This window comes from Accipiter gentilis, chromosome 17, assembly GCF_929443795.1.
Source record: "Accipiter gentilis chromosome 17, bAccGen1.1, whole genome shotgun sequence".
Lineage (NCBI taxonomy): Eukaryota > Metazoa > Chordata > Aves > Accipitriformes > Accipitridae > Astur > Astur gentilis.
This window is the reverse complement of record NC_064896.1, coordinates 806,231-823,564: the sequence shown is the minus strand read 5'-3', so window position 1 is coordinate 823,564 and position 17,334 is coordinate 806,231. Positions and strand designations below refer to the sequence as shown.

The 17,334-nt window shown below is 52.7% G+C and overlaps 2 protein-coding genes across 7 annotated transcripts; both read right to left on the bottom strand.

Annotated features, from left to right (window-relative positions):
* Positions 1-1,142: 1,142 nt before the first annotated feature.
* On the bottom strand, positions 1,143-6,362 carry LOC126047058 (uncharacterized). The gene is made up of 7 exons (XM_049820228.1): positions 6,331-6,362; positions 5,507-5,563; positions 5,160-5,268; positions 4,892-5,058; positions 4,716-4,818; positions 4,368-4,453; positions 1,143-4,226 (listed from the first exon to the last, which is right to left on the bottom strand). The coding sequence occupies exons 3-7, from the start codon at positions 5,260-5,262 to the stop codon at positions 4,047-4,049; spliced, it is 639 nt and encodes a 212-aa protein (XP_049676185.1). The 5' UTR covers positions 5,263-5,268; positions 5,507-5,563; positions 6,331-6,362; the 3' UTR covers positions 1,143-4,046.
* A 2,112-nt stretch (positions 6,363-8,474) lies between these two features.
* On the bottom strand, positions 8,475-15,765 carry MEAF6 (MYST/Esa1 associated factor 6). Of its 6 annotated transcripts, none has more exons than XR_007508507.1 (8): positions 15,641-15,765; positions 15,381-15,496; positions 15,205-15,292; positions 14,707-14,752; positions 13,837-14,029; positions 10,420-10,477; positions 9,755-9,788; positions 8,475-9,266 (listed from the first exon to the last, which is right to left on the bottom strand). XR_007508507.1 is itself a non-coding variant. In XM_049820225.1 (8 exons), exons 1-8 carry the CDS (start codon positions 15,734-15,736, stop codon positions 9,258-9,260), a joined length of 612 nt encoding a protein of 203 aa, XP_049676182.1. In that variant the 5' UTR covers positions 15,737-15,765; the 3' UTR covers positions 8,475-9,257. The 6 variants fall into 6 exon arrangements, 5 of the variants coding, with proteins under 5 accessions (XP_049676182.1, XP_049676183.1, XP_049676184.1 ...); XM_049820225.1 differs by lacking the exon at positions 10,420-10,477 and adding an exon at positions 10,581-10,610; XM_049820226.1 differs by lacking the exon at positions 10,420-10,477.
* Between the last annotated feature and the right edge of the window lie 1,569 nt (positions 15,766-17,334).

Sequence of the window (17,334 nt, the reverse complement as noted above, 5' to 3'; positions counted from 1 at the left end):
GAAAAACTGACGTGAAGGTGAGGAGGCCGAGTGAAGGTGCTTCTAGGTCCACTGGTGTGTTTTGAGGGTAGAGGAGAACAGTCTCCTCTTTGCCTTCCCAGTTGTGCTAGAAATAGATGGCAAAGGTAATTAAATATCCTCAAAGGAAAGGCTTTGCTCCCACTGCACAATGGAAGGGTGAACAGGCAGGGGAAGAGCCTGCCTTCAGAAGTCAGTGCTGCAGGATATCTTGACTTTGTGGGTTTTTTTGTTGTTTTTTTAAAACCAATACTCAAAAGAGGGAAGGAAGAAATAGGAAGCTGTGCTGTGGCAGAGGTCATGGTAGAGACTGCTGGATTCTTATCTCTCCTTCCCCTGTGCTGGGCAGTGATCCAGGAAGGGCCCTGGGCGGCGGACGCAGCCCCCTGCCCCAGCCCAGAGGGATTGGGCACCCAATGTCTGCGGGGCCGCAGCCTGTTCCCCAGGGTTTGCTCACCCCTCCCCTGCACCAGCTGCCTTGTGCCCTTCTTGCTTGCTGAACTTTTGTTTGAACCCATCTGGTTCCCTCCCATCGGGGAATTTCCAGGATGTGGCTAGCTCAACTCTTAACTTTTTAAGGCATTTCCAGAGGCAGGAATCTGACCCACAGCTCCTGTACGGGCCATGGGAAAGGGGCTTCTGTGTAATAGAAGCACACACACGTGTGGGGTTACATGGGGGCTGCGGCGATACCACCTGCCTGGGGCAGGCCACGTTACAAGCAAGCAAGTTCAGCATCAAATCTCTGTTTTCACCCAACTCTGAGGCTGCAGGGCTGTTTCTCTCCCTGCAGGTAGGGAGGGGTATCCTGACCACAGCAGCAGCTCTGCACTGCGTATTTGAGGCAGTTTGGGGTACAGTCTTGCTGTAAGACAGAAATGCAGAAAGTGAGTAACTTCACAGAGTAAACATTGCACCGAAGCGGACAGAAAGGTGCAACAGCTAGAGAGGGTCTGGGTCCTACCAGAGGGCAGGAAAGCAGGCAGGGGCAGGGAGGCTGGTGGTGCGCCGGGGATGGCGGAGTGCTGCCTGTGCAGGTACCTGTCAGTGCTCACCCTCCAGCCATGCATTTTTCAGTTCACCCGTCACCAGCCTTCCTCAGTGCCTTGGGGTTTAGGCCCTGAATGCCCCTGCGCTCCCTTTGGCCAGGGTTTGCCTGTGGAAAGTCTTCCCTTAAGGAGTTGCACGAGGGCAGCAGAAGTGCTTTCTTGCTGTCTGAGCTTCCCCTTGAGCAGGTGGCCCGGAGCAAAGCTAAAACCCCTTGTTGCAGCAACTGGGGGGACTAAAGCTAAACCGCTTGCTGCCGCGACTGGGGGGAGCGGCAGCCAGCTCAGCCCTCCTGGCACAGCCACAGGCCAGGAGTGAGAAGCAGCCCCAAACTTCCCCGTGGCTCGCAGTGCCTCCCCCGCGCCCCTGAAGGCCTGCGTTGCACAAATGTTTTGGAGTAAATACAGCGTCTGGTTGAGCAATAGGTCAGGAGGATTTGCATGGCGTGTTGGCCCAGGGGAAAGGTTTCCTCAGCCTGCGGGGCAGCTATTGCCTCACACAGAGGCAGCGTGGTGAGAGTGCTGCAGCGGGGGCTGCCCACCCACGGGGGGCTGCTCCAGTGGGGAGGAAGAGCTGGTGAAAGTAGCTAATGCTGCTTTATTTCACCCTCCACCTTCTAAACCCTGTCCAGGGCAGAGTGGCTGAGCTGCTGTCAGGGGATTTCCAGCATGGCCCTGTGGACTGCTTCAGGAGAGCTGAGCTGCGGCTGCAGCAGGGCCGGGACCGCGTCACGTCGCTGCAAAGCTGCTGCCTGGCATCACTGGTGCTCCTGAGGTCTCTGCGTGGCTGCTGCTGTGATTCTGCAGGAGAGGGGATGGTCAGTTTGGAGCTGGGGTTTTGCCGCAGCAGGGACCCAGGAGTGGCTCATTTGCAGGACCTGATTTATTTTGGTATTTCTATGAAGTGTGGGGCTGTCCCACCTCAAACACCGTGCAGGAGCCAGGTTGGTGCAGGATGAGTCAGGCTGCTGTTATTTGCATTGCATCAGTTCCCTGATGTGGGGTGTTGCATGGGCATGTTGGGAGGAACGATCCCTGCTCACTGTAGGAGCCTGTCCCCAGCCCCTGCACCTGCCAGCCCTGTGGGGTGGGCGCAGAGGCGGCAGTCGGGGCTGTGGAGATGGTTTCCATGTGCTCTCCAGGGCTCTGGGGATGGCAGCCGGCCGAGGGTCATGGCAGCCATTCCACAGTGTTGCGGGGTTAATTCCCAAGCAGCATCAGACAAGTCTACCTGGTGCTGGCAACAAAACCAGAATGAAAGTTAAAAAAAAAAATTAAAAAAAAAATGCCTTAGGCCTGGAGGCCAGTTCTCAGGGCTGCAGGACTGTGAGGAGCAGGGTCACTAGCAGACCCTCAGCTGTGTGCCACGGGGGGCTCTTTGCACTTGCCCCAAGTGAAAACCAGCACCAGGTGGAGAGAAGGCAGGAGAAACTGGAGTTTCCTCTGGCCTGTCCCGTATGAAGAGGCCAGCCTGTGTTGTGGATCGAGACATCTGCCCTGCTTGGGGAGCAGGGAGTCAGCCCTGGGCACAGATTTGTTCAGCGTTTTGTTCCCTGCCTAATGCACAGGCCGAGTCTTGGTGTAGGTGTGCGGTGGCATCGCCGGGCTCCCGGAGAGCTGTGCCCGTGGGTCTCGCAGGCAGTGACGGCAGGAGCCTTCTGCTGCCTGTGCCGGAGGGCAGATGCCCCTGAATGAGTGGCTGCCTTCTCTCAGGGGCAGCCGTAGCCTTTGCCATAAGCCGGTTGCCAGCGAGTCCTTCGTCCCCCCCTTTACCTGGCACTTGCGGGGTCACTGCTGCCCAGGTGTAGGCAGCTGACGGTGGCAGACAGCGCAGTGCCAGGGCCCGCAGGGAAGGGCTGCGCACACAGGGCTGGCGAGACGTGTTTTAAGCAGTGGGAACAGCGATGAAAAGCGTTTGCCCATCTCTGGGCAAGGAGCGGCTGGTTTGCATAGCCTTCTCGCAAGGCAGGATTATCTCCCAGGTGGGAAGCGCTGCTGCCACACGCTCCCTTCAGCAGCACAGCTCACGTTTGCAATGCACGCTTCCCCGACTGAATCACCGCTGCGGTACACGCCGTTCCGTGCCCCAGCTGCCATGGGGTGGGGACTGGTCCCCAGTCTGCTTTCAGCAAGAGCTCGTCTTCACACCCTCTCCCCAAAGAGCTGCAGGACCGGGGTCTTTGCAGAGCGGCGGTGCTGCAGCTGTCCCAGCCCGTGCAGCGGAAAGACCAAGCGCACGCAACCAAGTGGAAAGTGGCCGCCTGTATTTTACAGCAGCAGAGCAGGGGCTGGCAGTGGCAGGGGGAGCCCGTGGCGGGGTGGGAGCCAGCATGCAGCCCTGAGGCTGGACCAGGGCTTGGGCACGGGGTGGCCCCTCACCCCCAGGTCTTGCATGGGAGCCCAACGCTGATCCTGTCGCATGTGGAGGGCCTGTGGCCCTGCCGGGTCTGGTCTCCTGGGGGTGGGAGGTTCAGTGCCCTCCTCCAGCCTCCCCCCCACCCCAGCTGCTTCCTCTGCCTCTGCTGGGCTGGGGGCTGACGGACACAACGCAGCCCTTTGGAGGGGCAGAGGCATGTTTGCTCAGACGTGCCCCGTGCAGCTCGGAGCCTGCTCCACTCGGGGCTGGCACTCCTGCGGCACAGCATCCCTGGCTGAGCGATTCTCTGGGGACAAGGGACCCTCAGCCCCCCCAGGAGAGAGGGTTCCCCCTCCCTGCCACCGAGAGCTGTCACAAGGAGCCGGCCGGGAGCTGCAACGCGTGCGGAGCAGCTGACAGAGGGGCTCAACTGGCCCAGGAGGAAGTAAACGGGGCAGCGCTTGAGTTTTGCAATCCATCCGTGGCCATGGCGTCGCCAGCTCGTGCAAGGTGACGGAGCTGGCGGTGACCTTACTCCTCGTTCCTGGAAGCTCCCAACAAGTTGCGGCAGGTCAGGAAGATGCTCCTTGCTGGACTCCACCAGAGACAACCCGCCCAGGGCACAGTCAGTCCCAGGGGTGGCCCCGGGCGAGGGGTGACTGTGACCTGCCCTGGGCAGCCCAGGAGACAGCAACTTGCCCTGAGCTGCCTCCTGGCTGGTTCCTGCTTCTGGGAACTGGCTGCAGTTCTGCTGAACGGGCAGGGCTGGGCAGGATGGGGCAGGACGGGGCAGGGCCTGGCTGGCACTGAAGGATGGAGGCACATACAAGGACATGGGAACACAACCAGGACTGCGCCGTCCTGGCCTGTGTCCTGCAGTGCCTGGGCAGGGAGGGACATGTGGCTCCTTCCCGTCTCACCAACAACCCGCTTACACCTTCGCTTACGTTTTCTGCTTGTCGTGGAGCTGCTGGCCCCAAAAGACTGCCTGGGCATGGGGCTGGCTGCCAGCGTGCCTCCATCCACCGGCGTCCTTTAACAGAGCAAAAGGGCGAGAGGGGAAGCGATGGCCGGAGCTCTGCCGAGTGCAGGAGCGCCGAGCCGGGCTCCTGCTGGCAACTGGTACAGAGGACTGGGAGCCTTCCCTGGCACCCTGTCCTCCCAGGTACCTCCCAGTGCTCCCCATTGGCAGAGCTCAACATGTTGCCCCATCCCCAGCTCTGGCTGCAGGTGGCAGGTTCCCCCCTCCCTGACCACTGTCTCTCCATCCCGCCCCCCGTGCCCCCAGCTACTACCTGCCAGGCTCTCTCCCTCGCTCCCACTGGCACTTTGGTCCTCCGCTTCCCCCAGCAGCTCGGGGCTGCCACCGCTGTCCCACCGCCGCGGGCGCTCCTGCAGCTGGGACGGGGCATGAGGGTCCAGGGTACCGGAGAGGACTGGGGGGGGCCTGGGGGCCCCATGGGGGACTTACCCGCTGGCGCAGGCCTTGCTGTTCCTGCAGCAGCTCCAGGAACCGGCTGCTCCACAGCAGCTTCTCGGCGCCCAGCTCGGTGCAGAGGAAGCGGACGTCGGCCTCCAGCGCCTCTAACCTCTCCAGCACGGCCTCGCTGGCGTCACCGCACCGCTGCCACTCTGCCACTGCCCTGGCACCACAGCTCAGCTCCCGCCAGCGCCCTGCGACACCCACCCCAACCAGCCTCCGCACCAGGGACAACCCCCCCGCCGTGCCGGGGACCCACCTGCCTGCCCAGGCTCCAGCGCAGAAATGGAGCCCCCGTCCTCCTCCTCCTCCTCCTCCTCGCTCCCCTGGCTGCCACTTTCCAGATTCGACCGCAACACCATGCTGAGCTGAAAGCCGCCACGGACAGCAGGGACTGACATATCCACGGGCAGCTGAGCCCAGTTGGCCGCTGGCACCGACCCTGACCGGGGAACCCTGCCATGCCGTGACCTGGGGACCTACAGCCCCGCTGGTGCCACAGGGCCGCCCAACAGACCGTGTCACCGGGCTCAGCCGTGTCCTGGGGGGGAGTCAGAAATCTCCGCAGCCCCTGTGGCATGGGGGCACGTTGGGGGAGTTAGTTACCTCCTCGGTGACCTGGAAGGCGCTGTCCCAGCAGCTCTTGTAGCAGAACAGCAGGTACTGGGGGAGAGGACGGCAGCCGCATGGTGAGAGCAGCAGGCTCAAACCTGCCCCAGGGAGGGCAGAGCCCAGAGGAACGTCCCCACGTCCCCAGCGCTCTCGGAGGGCAGAACCCTACAGTGCCTCAAGCCAGCTCCCAAAGATGAGGGTCCTGATCCTCCAGCCATGCTGTCAGATGGCGTGGTGACCTCCTCCCCCATCTGCCCCAGCCGCACCAAACCACAGACCCCGGCACCACGGGTACAGAGCGGTACACCCCCGGCAGACCCCTGACCCCATGCCCCAGCACCTGGTTCTGGGCACACGCCACGTTTAGAGCCGACACAAGTGCTTGAAGGCCCTTGGGGAAGGGGGAAACCCCCCCCCCCCCCGCAGTACCCACCCACACCAGCCTCCAGAGCCACCACAGCCCCTGGAGCACCGTCCCGGAGAGCGAGAGGAGCCACCGGCACCCGGCGCGCAGGAGCTGCCTCCACCTCGGCACCGGCGGGCCACGCTGCCTGCCCATGGGGACCCTGCAGACCAGGAGACGGAGAGGTGATGTGCCCACGGCCCTGGGAGCCACCGGCTCGCTCACGTGCCACGCTCCGCATGCTGAAGGGACACGTGGCAGCCGCGGGGTGCACCAGCACACGCTGGCGTCCAGCCCGGCTCGCTGAGCACCAGGCTAGCAAAAGGGAGGGCGAGTGTTCACAGGGCCAGACCCCAGCAGGTGGGACACAGGTTCAGCAGGGATGCCTGCTCCCCCCCCGGCTGTGCCCCCTTACCCAGCGATGTACCACGCGCAGACCCCTCCTGGACGTGGACGGGGTGGCTGCTGCCCCTCCTGCGTGGTGTCAGCTCTCGGCTGCTGCTCACCGCTTGCTTGGGCTCGATAAAATCCTGCCTAATCCTCTTGGTGACGAGGCTGTGCAGGGGATTAGTGTTTCTCCTGCTCTACCTTTGGTGGCCATAAGGACGGTTGCTGCTGTGCCACCCCTCATTTGCTCTGCTCAGGATTCATCTTCTACAAGCAAAGGACTTACGATTTATTTTTAACTACTACTTCTAGCTTTCATTAGCATTCAGGTAAAAGCCCATGCAGTGCGCTCTGAATCCTGTGTCCAAGGCCAGGCACTGGCTATCGTGAGGATCTTTAGTCACTCAGGCCGTTTAGGAATTAAAACAGAAGTCTTCAGAAATAAAATAGAAGTTTAAGGCACAACTGCCAGAGTCAGACTCCAGCATCCATTTCATGACACTCTTGTAGGAGATGGTGCTTATGTTCCCAAAGTGATCAGAGACCCCCCACACCATCCTCCCCCCCAGCCCACAGTAACACCTTGAAGAAGCTGCTGCTGCAGAGCTTCAGCCATCAGTGCTTGTTCCGGGACAAGCTGGGGCAGACCACACAGAGCCCCATGGCCTCTTAATCTCACCTGTCTCTTGGCAACCAAGGGGCTGCTGCCCATCAGCAGGACCTGGGAGGGAAGAGCTGCGTATCAGCAGAACTGGGTGCCTTCAACTGTGAACCAAGCATTTGCCATTTAGCTTTCTGCCCTGATCAGTGTGCTGGCTCCCCAGGGCTGCTGCCATCAGACACTGTCCTCATCAGAACAGGCTGTCCCCTTCCTTTAGTGACAAACACTGCCGGAGGCAGGAAAGGTTGCGTTTTCCCCTTGTCCCTGCAGCACCCCTAATGCCTATCACAGGGAAAGTGGAGCTGATTGATTGACACTTCGCCACAAAAAACGCCTCTACACACAGGCCTCCAAGCCAAGCTACACGAGCCCTTTGCTGTTTCTCTGCAGGTAAATGTTCTGGTCTAAAAGGTACAGCAGCTTTCCTTGAGGTCAAAGAGGTGCAGCAAAGATTTTTTTACTCTCTGAAGTTCAGGTGCTCTTGCAATCCTTGCTTTGGAAAAGCAGCAGTAGTGGGAGAAAAACTGCTTTTGTACCAAGGCCAAGTAATCAAAAACCATCAGCTACGACTTCTTTTCTCCAGAACTATGGAAAAGCAAGGCCTTTCAGGAATTTATGCTGTTTCCTAGATCTTCCACCCCCCTGTATTTAACCTCTGTAACTTAAACCACAAAAAAGTAGGACAGCTTTGCTGCTCTCCCATTAAGCCATTACATCCCGACACCCCCCTGCAGATAAGCAGCCACTGGCCCCTGACAGCAGAGTGCCAGCTGCTCACTCTACTGCAGGATAAGCCATCTCCCACCGTGAACAAATACAGAGCTGCCTTGATCCCTGAACCAGACAACAGAACAAGGGAGAACTTTGCCCTACACATTTGCCTTGACTCTTCGGTACCGCTCTGCACTGACTGTGTTGCCTGGAGGGAGCTGAAAAAGACCCAAGACACCAGGAAAGCAGAAGTGTAGCAGAACGGAATGAACACTCAGCTGTAATAAGTGCACATCCACGCACTAGGGGGGCTGTCAGGTGAGCAATACAACTTTTCCCACAGCACTCATTAAGCAGACACAAATACACTACAGCACCGGTAAAACCTATTTGCCACCTTGAGAAAAGCAAAGCTTATTTCAACATCAGCATTGATATCTTGACCTGGCTACTGTGAAAAGCACCTAACACTCATCCCTCTGTGTACTCTACCAGTGGTAATCCAGACTGCTCATTCCTTATCTGCGGGCATTCTGCCAGTATCAGCAAGAACTGACTTACATCCAAGTCCTACCTTGAAGCGGGATCAGTTGGAACACAGCTTAAGATTAGTGCCTGGCAATCCTTTCAAGTAGTCAATGTTATGTCTACCAGAGGAAAGAAAGCACAAGGAGGGTCACGAGACAATGAAAACCTACTATGCAGAAGTGGAAGAATTCCAGCAAAGTCCTCATAAAGCAGAAGGAGAATAAAAAAGCACAAGGAGTCAAATTTTGGACTGAACAAAACATGAGAAGAGAGACAAACATGTAATTTTATTGTTTATGTACAAATGACAGAAGTTTGTATTAAAAAGAGAATCCACCCAACCTCAAAGATAGCAAAGAGCAAGATGGCTTTGGAGCTCCAGCCTTCCCTGCATCTAAAAGCACTGTGTAAATTTCAGGGGATGGTGTTTAAAATTAAAGTTAGAGAAAAGGGTTAACCACCTTCTTCTCTGCTCAAGTAAGAATCAAAATAAGCTGTTCCACAAAATGAAGAACTTTCCACTCTACATGGATTAAAACAAAGAAACCCAAAGGCAATTTGTTAACTATACACTTTGGTTTAAAAACAAAAACAAAACCAACAAAAAACCAAAGCAAAACCAAAACTACAATGCTAATTATCAGCAATAAAAGTAATCTAAGTCTTACAACATAGATGGGACATACTGAATCATACCCTAGTTCCAGTGGAAAAAGAAATACCTCTCCATGGGTTTGCAGATGACAGGGGTGGTGGCAGCAAGATCAGCCAATTTTGGGAAGTTCCTGACTGAGGTGGAGGCACAGAACAGTCAGGAACTCAGGACTACTACTACTACTACTACTACACCTTAGTCTTCCTGCAACTCAGGTGATTTAAAAATGATGCAAGTACATGGTCCAAGATTTTCTCCCATCTAAGTTCTTTAGAGTGAGCCACTCCCATCTGCAGACACTTGGCCAGAGAGCTGCCATCGTGCTCATTCAGTCGACTGGCATTTTTCTCAGTGGGGATTCATGTAGACCTAAATCCCGGAAGCATCACCACTGATGAGTCTAGTAGTCCTGCAGAGAAAGAAAAGGACAGGCACATTAAGACCTTCCTACCTTCAATACTGCTTGCAGAGCTGGGATTCTCAGTCTTCTCTCATTTCTACATACCATTAGTTGCAGGCAAAACAGAAAAGAGATTTTTTTTCTTGTAGCTAAAACATTCAAAAGAAAGGATCCTTCAAAACCTTAGTTCAAGAACGCATCAACCAAAACCAGATGCTTTTAATGTTCCAGATCATGACGAGATAATAGAACGCAAACCAGCTTTTTCCATAAAAAGTGGACAGGACTTAACCATGACCTAGCTTCATAACAAACCTACCTGGGCTTATTTACTGTTAAATCCACAAGACAATGCTTATTTCATACCATGATATTCCTCAACCATGAAAATAAGATCTTAAATTACAGCAGAAGGAGGCTTTTTAAGATTAGGAGTCAGTCAGCCACTCAAGTCTACAGATGAGCAATGAAAACAATGACAGAGCACTGATACTTACGGCTCTTGGCTTTTTGTTTAACTTGAGATCAATCCTGTGGTTGGAAAGATAAGAGAAATGTCCATTTCAATACATTAAACCAACACTAGAGTTCAAAGAACCAGCTACTGCATATGGCACAGGCTACAACAAAGACTATTTGGTTAATTCAATCCACATTCTCAATTCGGCTGAGCCAAATCACTGTCCCAATATTACTGGACAAGAGAGCAGCAAAGAGACGGAGAGTGGATTCTTTATTATTTGCTAAAATGCATATTCCGTCCACTCAAAAAAAGAGTTAATAAAGATTCATAATAAAAATCACAGGGAAGTTATGCAGCATAAAGAAATAAGGCTAAATATGCATGCTCTATGTTAATTTGTTAGATGTGTAACTATGCCACAGGTAATTATTCAGACATAGTGGTAATGGTTATTTAGTTGGAATAGAGATAGGAGTTTAAGATGACAGGGATTATATGAGTCAAAGGTACTGGTTTATTACATTTTTCCAGAAGGAAATATCCAAGTCTACACTAATCTCCTTAAGAAGCAAAGCCAGAAGAATCAGTTTTGAAACTATGTTTTTAAGTTAAAAAGTTTATCTATTTAAAAATGAAATAGAAAGGTAAAGAAGAGTGAAGTTAATTTAATTTTGCTGAAGTTATTAAATAAAATGTTACCTCCATCACGCTTTTCTGTTTTTAAAAAAAACTTCCCAGCCTAACCTAATATACATACCTACAATTAAACAGATAAACTATGGGTTAGAAAGGTCTCAAAAGGCACATTGGTGTCTACACACTAACAACACAGCACAAGTACTAATTCAAGTCAAACTTACTCAAAGTCATAATCAAACATGCCAGACGGGCTGAGGGGCAGCATTTGAAAGGAAGAAAGCAATAGAAATTAATATACTAATGAATTAAATAAATTAGTTGATTAGCCACCCTAGCGAGATTACTAAAAAATAAAATAAAATAAAATAAATAATAAAGCCAGTGTTCAAATGCCACAAAGTTCTTAAGATATCTTAACCAGAATTGGGCACAAAAAGCACTCCAGATTTGGCAATCCAGAGTCCCCCTCCCCAATGGGATTTCTGGGAAAAAGAGGTGTTAGAACAGAGGCAGACTGGTTTTATGGAGGGAATTTTAGGTGCTGAAAAAGGAAGCTATCAGATAGGTGAGAGTGCACACTAGCTCACAGGCAGAGAGAAAAACTGATTTGCTTGCAAAAACAAACGAGCGGGTGGTCAGAAAGCAGTGGCTTTGTCTAGATTACGGCAAAGCAAAGCTTGTTCAGGCAGAGGTGGAGACAACACAGAACTAAGTGGCCAACTTCGCATTCGAATATTCTCATAATGTGCACACATACACACATCCTCTTGCACTCGCTTCCTTTAGAGAGCTAAAAAGAGAACACGGTCATTTGGCCAAAGCTAATTACAGTTTGGTGACATTCCCACCCCTCATCTCAGCACTCACACAGATACCGCAGCACTGTCTCTAGAAATACTTCTGCCCCAAAGCTAACAACTGTATTGGTGGGAAAAGACTTATCATCAAATTAGCTGTAACTTAGTAGCTTTTCAGCACTGAATTCCTAAGAGGAAACAGTCTTGTTTTCTTCTGAAATACTTTTTAGCCATGAAACTTGCTGAGCCACACTAAAGAATCATCTTGGCCTTCCTGTGGTCTCAGAGGGTACAGAGGATGACTACAATAAAGACACTGTAACTTCCATCTGATTCCCTGATTTTAACTGTTCGAAGTTAAACTGCCTATTCATGACAGTTCTGCCCAGCCTGAATCCAACTTTCCACACTGCTCTCGGTGGCGTACAAAGTAGAAAACCCAGTGGAGTCAGTGCACCTTCAGGGTGCCTGTTCCCAGCACCTCCCAGTTCTTCAGGAACAGGTGAGCAGAACTCAAACATATGCCGGCAAATGGAAGAGCTTCTGAATGAAAATAAGCGCCAATGTTTCTTTCTGTTTTTCTCTTTTTCATTCCATGACACTTAAGAAACAGATGTGCAGGTCTCTTCTGAAAGAGCAGTCTGGGCTGCAATGCATTTTAAAGCACTTCGCTATACCTTCAGTAGACTGGGACTATTTTGTTGCTGGGTTTTGGTTGTTTTTTTGTTTTTTTTTTTTTTGTTTTTTTTTTTTTTAACCTAGATATACTTAAAAATTGTTTGGTGTTTTCTGCCAAAATTTAGGAGATAGTAACAGCAATCACAATTTTAACAGAGTTTTTATTACAGACAAACTTAATTATCTATCTGGCCATGCTAAGCATTATGAAGTAGTCAATTACTAACTTACTAAGCCTTTCCATAATGTAATGTGTCTGACGTATCTCTTAGGATGATAAGAATTGCCATAGCAGATCAGACCAGGGCTCCTCATGTCCAACATTCTGTCCCCAACAGTAGCCAGCATCAGCTGCTTCAGTGGAAGGAATTTAGAAGAAACCCCAGTGCAACACAACCTGTCAGTAGGGCAGTTTCTTCTAACTCCTGTCGCTAAAGTTCGGGTTATGTAACGGAGCAAAAGAATGTATATAATTTACAGCACTTGTATTGCACCCCACTGCACCTGCAGTGGATTGGTTTGCTGTCCATGTAAGTGCTTAGTAGAATATTTTATAATTTGTCTGAAATAGCAATTTTCTTAAGCTATACTTCAGTTTTACAGATTGTTCCTCTGAACTTGTTTACAGATATAGTTTCTCGTGTTATTCCTGAACTTCTTTCCAATTGTCTACAGGCAAAAAAAAAAAGGAGTTTTGAACTGCTTTGGATTCCCACCTTATGAGGACCCAAAGGGACATCCAGTACTTCAGGATGTTTGCCCAATTAAGACTGCTGTAGGAAGAAAATTCTGATCTAAGAATTAAAGACACGCTAATGACTCAAAACCTAGCGAAGAAGAAAAAGTTGTTAAACATTTTTCAAGCACTATACCTACCTCTGTACCTCCCAAACCAACCTTCCCCGAGCAATCTTTGTAAATTTTTACCACTTTTCTTTAAAACATTTCTCTCTTGTAATTGTATGGGAAGGTCCCTTAAAAAGGAAAGCCCATCCACACACAAAGCCAACAAGCTCAAAGTTAACAAGAACACTTGATTTTTAAAAGCTCCTTTACTTCTAATAATCTTTAGGCACCAGTTCCAGCAATCACTTCCAGAAAGGTGCAGTAAATGTCTCCTCTTTCCAAGTGCATGGATTTCCATGGATTTTTCCCCTTAAGGCCTGACTCCACAGTGCACTGTCATACTCTGTAGAAAGCCTTGGGCTAGCTCTGCTAAGGGGCACCAAGACACAGTTTTAAGCAGCAGGTTATGTTGGCCCATGGAGAGCAGCGCTGTAAGGCAGGGAGTTTATTTCAGATTTCCAAGTCGTCAGCCCACCATGCTGCATCACACCTTAGGGGCTTACCTTAAGGGGCAGAACTGGTCATCTAAATTCAACCACAAAGAGTTCAGGAAATCTTTGTTTCACAGGAATTTCAGGTCAGTTTAATAACAAACACTTTGAGGTTAACACGACAAATGCCATAATCAAAAGAGACTCAGTCTGGGACATGACAGCTGAAAGGGCTTGGAGTGGTAATCTTAGTGAAGGCAGTGGGAGTGTCCACAACCCCCAAAACATTCCAATTTGCTTTTTCACCCTCCTTCTCCAAAGAAAGTACTGACACTCCTATCTTACTTGGATCTGCAGAAACTGAGAAGCAAGCACAGGAGGCCAGGACTGCAATCTTCCTCTACTGGAAGGAAGACAGCTTTATTCTCCTGGACAGATAGGAGAATTGAAAAAGCCTGGTCAAAAGACTAGCTGTACCAGTGCTGGGGTTAGTACCCTGTGCTGCTTGTTCATCTTCTTCAGCATGCTTTCCCCTCCTTGATACAATGGGGTCCTGATGAATGCTACAGGATGCATACAACTGAAAACCAGAAAAATTACCAAAACAGATGACCTGAGCTGCTCATTGCTCTAACAAGTTACTAGTTCCATTCACATAATAAGGTAAATTCAACAACAGCTAACCATTCAGAAGGCATGACAAGAAGGCTGCTGGTACCACTAACCTGTGTCGATTTTTGTTCTTCCTTTTTTTGTGGCTGCTGTGGTGGCTCCCCGAAGAAGTAGAGGAAGCAGCTTTCTGGGGTTTCACCCCTTGCACAGACCCATCCAGCTCTTCAGCATCCTCCTGGTTGGGCTCGTTCTCCTGATTGTGAAAGTCTGGAGAAGTGTCACTTTCTGTGCCACTGCCTGGCTCCCCTAGAGCATGACAAACACAGACGAGCACAGCGGTTACCACCCCACAGCTCACACCCCAGGCTGCCCTGGCAAAGCCCTGCATGGAAGAAGGAGCCCCCAGCAACAGAACATGGGGCAGCAGAGACACGCTGAGCCTTACAGCACCAGGCGGTAAATAAGAGGAGAACCTGAAAAATACTTCTGAAGGACAGCAAGCTACCTCCTCAGCAACTGAAGCACACTAGAATTGCATGAGATTTGGCATTGATTACAAAAACATTTTTAAAAATCCTGAATGTAAACAGCTCCTCCTCATGTCACTTGCAAGTGACTGACAGAGACACAAACAGAAACGCATTGCTTCAGCTCTTCTAGCCTCTTTCTCCAAAGACCACCAAATCCATTTAAATAAGTTTTATGCACAATAAACCCTTGCTTGGCATAAAGGTTTACTCAAGAAAGGAAGCTCAACTTTACTTCTGTTTCTCACGGTGCCACTTTGCTGACTTGTGCAGCTAGCAGGTGTGCTGGGAGCACTCAGGAGCCGGCCTTAGGGGAGCAGCCGCAGGTCCCTGGACAGGGAGCGCTGCAGGGGAGCAGCACGTACAGCACGGATCCAGACAACTGGAGACAGAGCTGAATGGTGGGGAAAAGTGTAGTTCTTTCCAAATTCTGAGAGAAATGAGAAAGTGACTTACGTTTCTCAATGAGCTGGTCCTGAACTCCAGCTAATGCACTGACCGCCTAGAAAACCGAAAGGGATGTTAATGAAAGCAGTAATTCACTTACCACTTTTCAAATGCTCGAAACCACAGAGATCGCCTCAGAGAGAAAGACGCGTCAGGCCTTCGCTTGAAAGAGCTTACGACCTAGCACCAGCACAGCACAGCAGAAGGGGGTTAGGAGCAAAAAGATAAAGACACGGATTGCAGTGACAGGCGTGTGGCACGGGTGGCTCTTGTCTGCGGCTCCCTTTCGCCTCTCTGGGCACTAGGAAAGGGGTTTCTGAAAGGGGCTGCGACGGGGGAGTGAAGATGCTCGGGTCGGGGGAGATTGGGCAGGTAGAGGAGCTTAAATGGAAAGCTGGTCCTGCAGCAGCCCGGGTGACCACCGAGGAGCAGTAAGGGGTGGGGAGCGGGATGGGGACAGGGACGGGGACGTCCGATCAGCCCCGCCGGGCCCGGCCCGGCACTCACCGCTGCCGAGGTGACCGAGGACTTGCTGAAGAGCCGCTCGGCCTCCTTGAACTTGCGGTTCCTCCGGTCGTTTTTGCTGTTGGAGTTCCTGGAACGGAGAGAAGCCACATCGCGGGGGCCCGGCCGGGCCGGGCCGGGCCGGGCGGGCAGGGCCGGGCAGGGCCGCCGGGACTCACTTCTGGTTGGTGAGGTAGCGGTCCCAGCCGCGGATGATGTTCCCGTACATCTGCGTGTCCTCCAGGTAGCTGCCCTCGAAGGCGTAGATCTGCCGCTCCAGGTTGGCCAGCGTCTCCTGCCGGGCACAGCGCAGCGCATGGAGCGGGCCCGGCCCCGCCGCCCAGGCCCCGCCGCCGCCGCCCGCGGCCTAGGCCCCGCCGCCGCCTCCCGGCCCCGCCGCCCGGCCCCGGCGCCCAGGCCCCGGCGCCCCGCCGCTCACCGCCAGCTCCTGCTTGCGCTTCACCAGCTCGGCCAGCTCCCGGCGGGTGTCGGGGATCTGCGGGGGGCCGCCAGCCTTGGCGTGCAGCGCGGCCATGGCGGCGGCGGCGACGGCCTGCGCGGCCCGGGCGGGGCGGGGCGGGGCGGGGCGGGGCGGGGCGGCGGCTGCGCTGCCGGGAGGGGCCGCCGGGGGCAGCGCCGAGCCCGGCCCCGCCCCGCCCCGCCCCCGCCGCCGCCGCGCCGGCGGCGGGACGCTCCAGGCTGAAAACAAGGCCGCGGCCCTGGAGGCCCCGGTTCAGGCGCGGCGGCGGCGGCTTCCCCCGGCCCCTTCACCAGGGCCGGGCGGGTAACGGGCGAGCGGGGAGCTCGGGTGCCGGGCACGGCCTCGGCCGCGGTCGCTCCCGCTCCGGTGCCCCCAGCCCCGGGGGCGGCAGGACCCGGCCCGGAGGGTTCTCGCCGCGGGCAGGGCAGCGGGGACAAAGGGGGTCGCCGAGGGAGGAGAGGCTCCGGCCTCCTTTCGCCATCGCAGCCGTAACCGTCCCCTCGGTGCCGGCCGCTGGGGGGGCGGGGGAAAGCCCGTTCAGAATAGGTCCTCCCCACTTCGGGCACATCCCCGCAGTTCAGGCCAAGGGTTTTTAGCTCGCTTCGAGCTTCTCTTAAATCACGTTGGCCTAAACTCTCTGCAGTAAGCGAGACTCGAGGGGCTCGTTTGCCCGTTCACGGTACCGATCGGCTCTGGCTTAAACCACATCCCCATCTCCTATTTCTGAGCGTGAAGCCGTCTGCGCCGGGGGCAAACAGCCTGGGCACGGAACGAGCCACCCGGGCCACGCTCCGGTGAGAAAGGTGGGAGCAGAGGAGTGTGGCACAAACCTCCACACTCACCCCCTCTCAAGTACACCAATCGTGCAGTTTTAAATTTTTTTTTTAACTTGTTTGCTGTCCTTAATACAGAAATTAGTACTGAAGGTTCACCTATTTCAAGGAACATAAAGGGGGGAAAAAAGGAACACTAGAAAAATATTACAACTACAAGTGATTAGGGCTAAATTTACAAATTCTTTATTTAAAAACCCCGGGAGTATATATAAAGGAGATCCTCCTAGCCAAAACTCATTCTACCCTCTGTTTGAAAACCTACATCAATGCCCTGTATTTACACCATAAATGTTCTAGCCTGTGTATACAATCTGCAACACTTGTATACACAATGTATATACACAGCGGGTATGAATAGCTTGTGACCACAGAACAAACACCCAGGCAAATTAGTAAACAGTGTGGAAAATGCACATTTCTTATACCATAAAGCAACAGGGAGAAGACATCCAAAAATATGCAAGCGCTTTCAGTGACTGGAATTGGTTTTTTTTCTCTTCCTAAAGGGTTGTTTTCTTCTATAGGGGAGAGGACTATTTTAAACAAGTGATTTGCATAACTTTTTATAAAAAGAAAACTTAAATAGTGCAAACTCTGGTTAAAACATGTCACCACATAAAAGGTATGTATGTGTAATACAAACAAAACCAAGGAGGAGTTATTCATGGGGCAGGGGTGGTACGGGGTGGTATCAGAAATAAAGGCCCCAGCTTTAGAGCCCAACACTCCACATCCAGTAACAGCTTCAGCATGGTTTGTTGAAACAGGTACTGGGCAGACGCTGACCTAGATCTCACCCCAAGTCACAGTATTGTC

What these genes read in the sequence shown, in the direction of transcription:
- MEAF6 (XM_049820223.1), bottom strand. Translation starts at nt 15,736, where the DNA reads ATGGCCGCGCTGCACGCCAAGGCTGGCGGCCCCCCGCAGATCCCCGAC. An exon ending in CCTCGGTCACCTCGGCAGCG is followed by an intron (nt 14,753 to 15,204) that starts GTGAGTGCCGGG and finishes TCGGTTTTCTAG; the next exon opens with GCGGTCAGTGCATTAGCTGG. An exon ending in AAGAACAAAAATCGACACAG is followed by an intron (nt 10,611 to 13,836) that starts GTTAGTGGTACC and finishes GCTGCCCCTCAG; the next exon opens with CCCGTCTGGCATGTTTGATT.
- LOC126047058 (XM_049820228.1), bottom strand. Translation starts at nt 5,262, where the DNA reads ATGGTGTTGCGGTCGAATCTGGAAAGTGGCAGCCAGGGGAGCGAGGAG. An exon ending in GCTGGAGCCTGGGCAGGCAG is followed by an intron (nt 5,059 to 5,159) that starts GTGGGTCCCCGG and finishes GTGCCAGGGCAG; the next exon opens with TGGCAGAGTGGCAGCGGTGC. An exon ending in AGCAAGGCCTGCGCCAGCGG is followed by an intron (nt 4,819 to 4,891) that starts GTAAGTCCCCCA and finishes GCCCCGTCCCAG; the next exon opens with CTGCAGGAGCGCCCGCGGCG.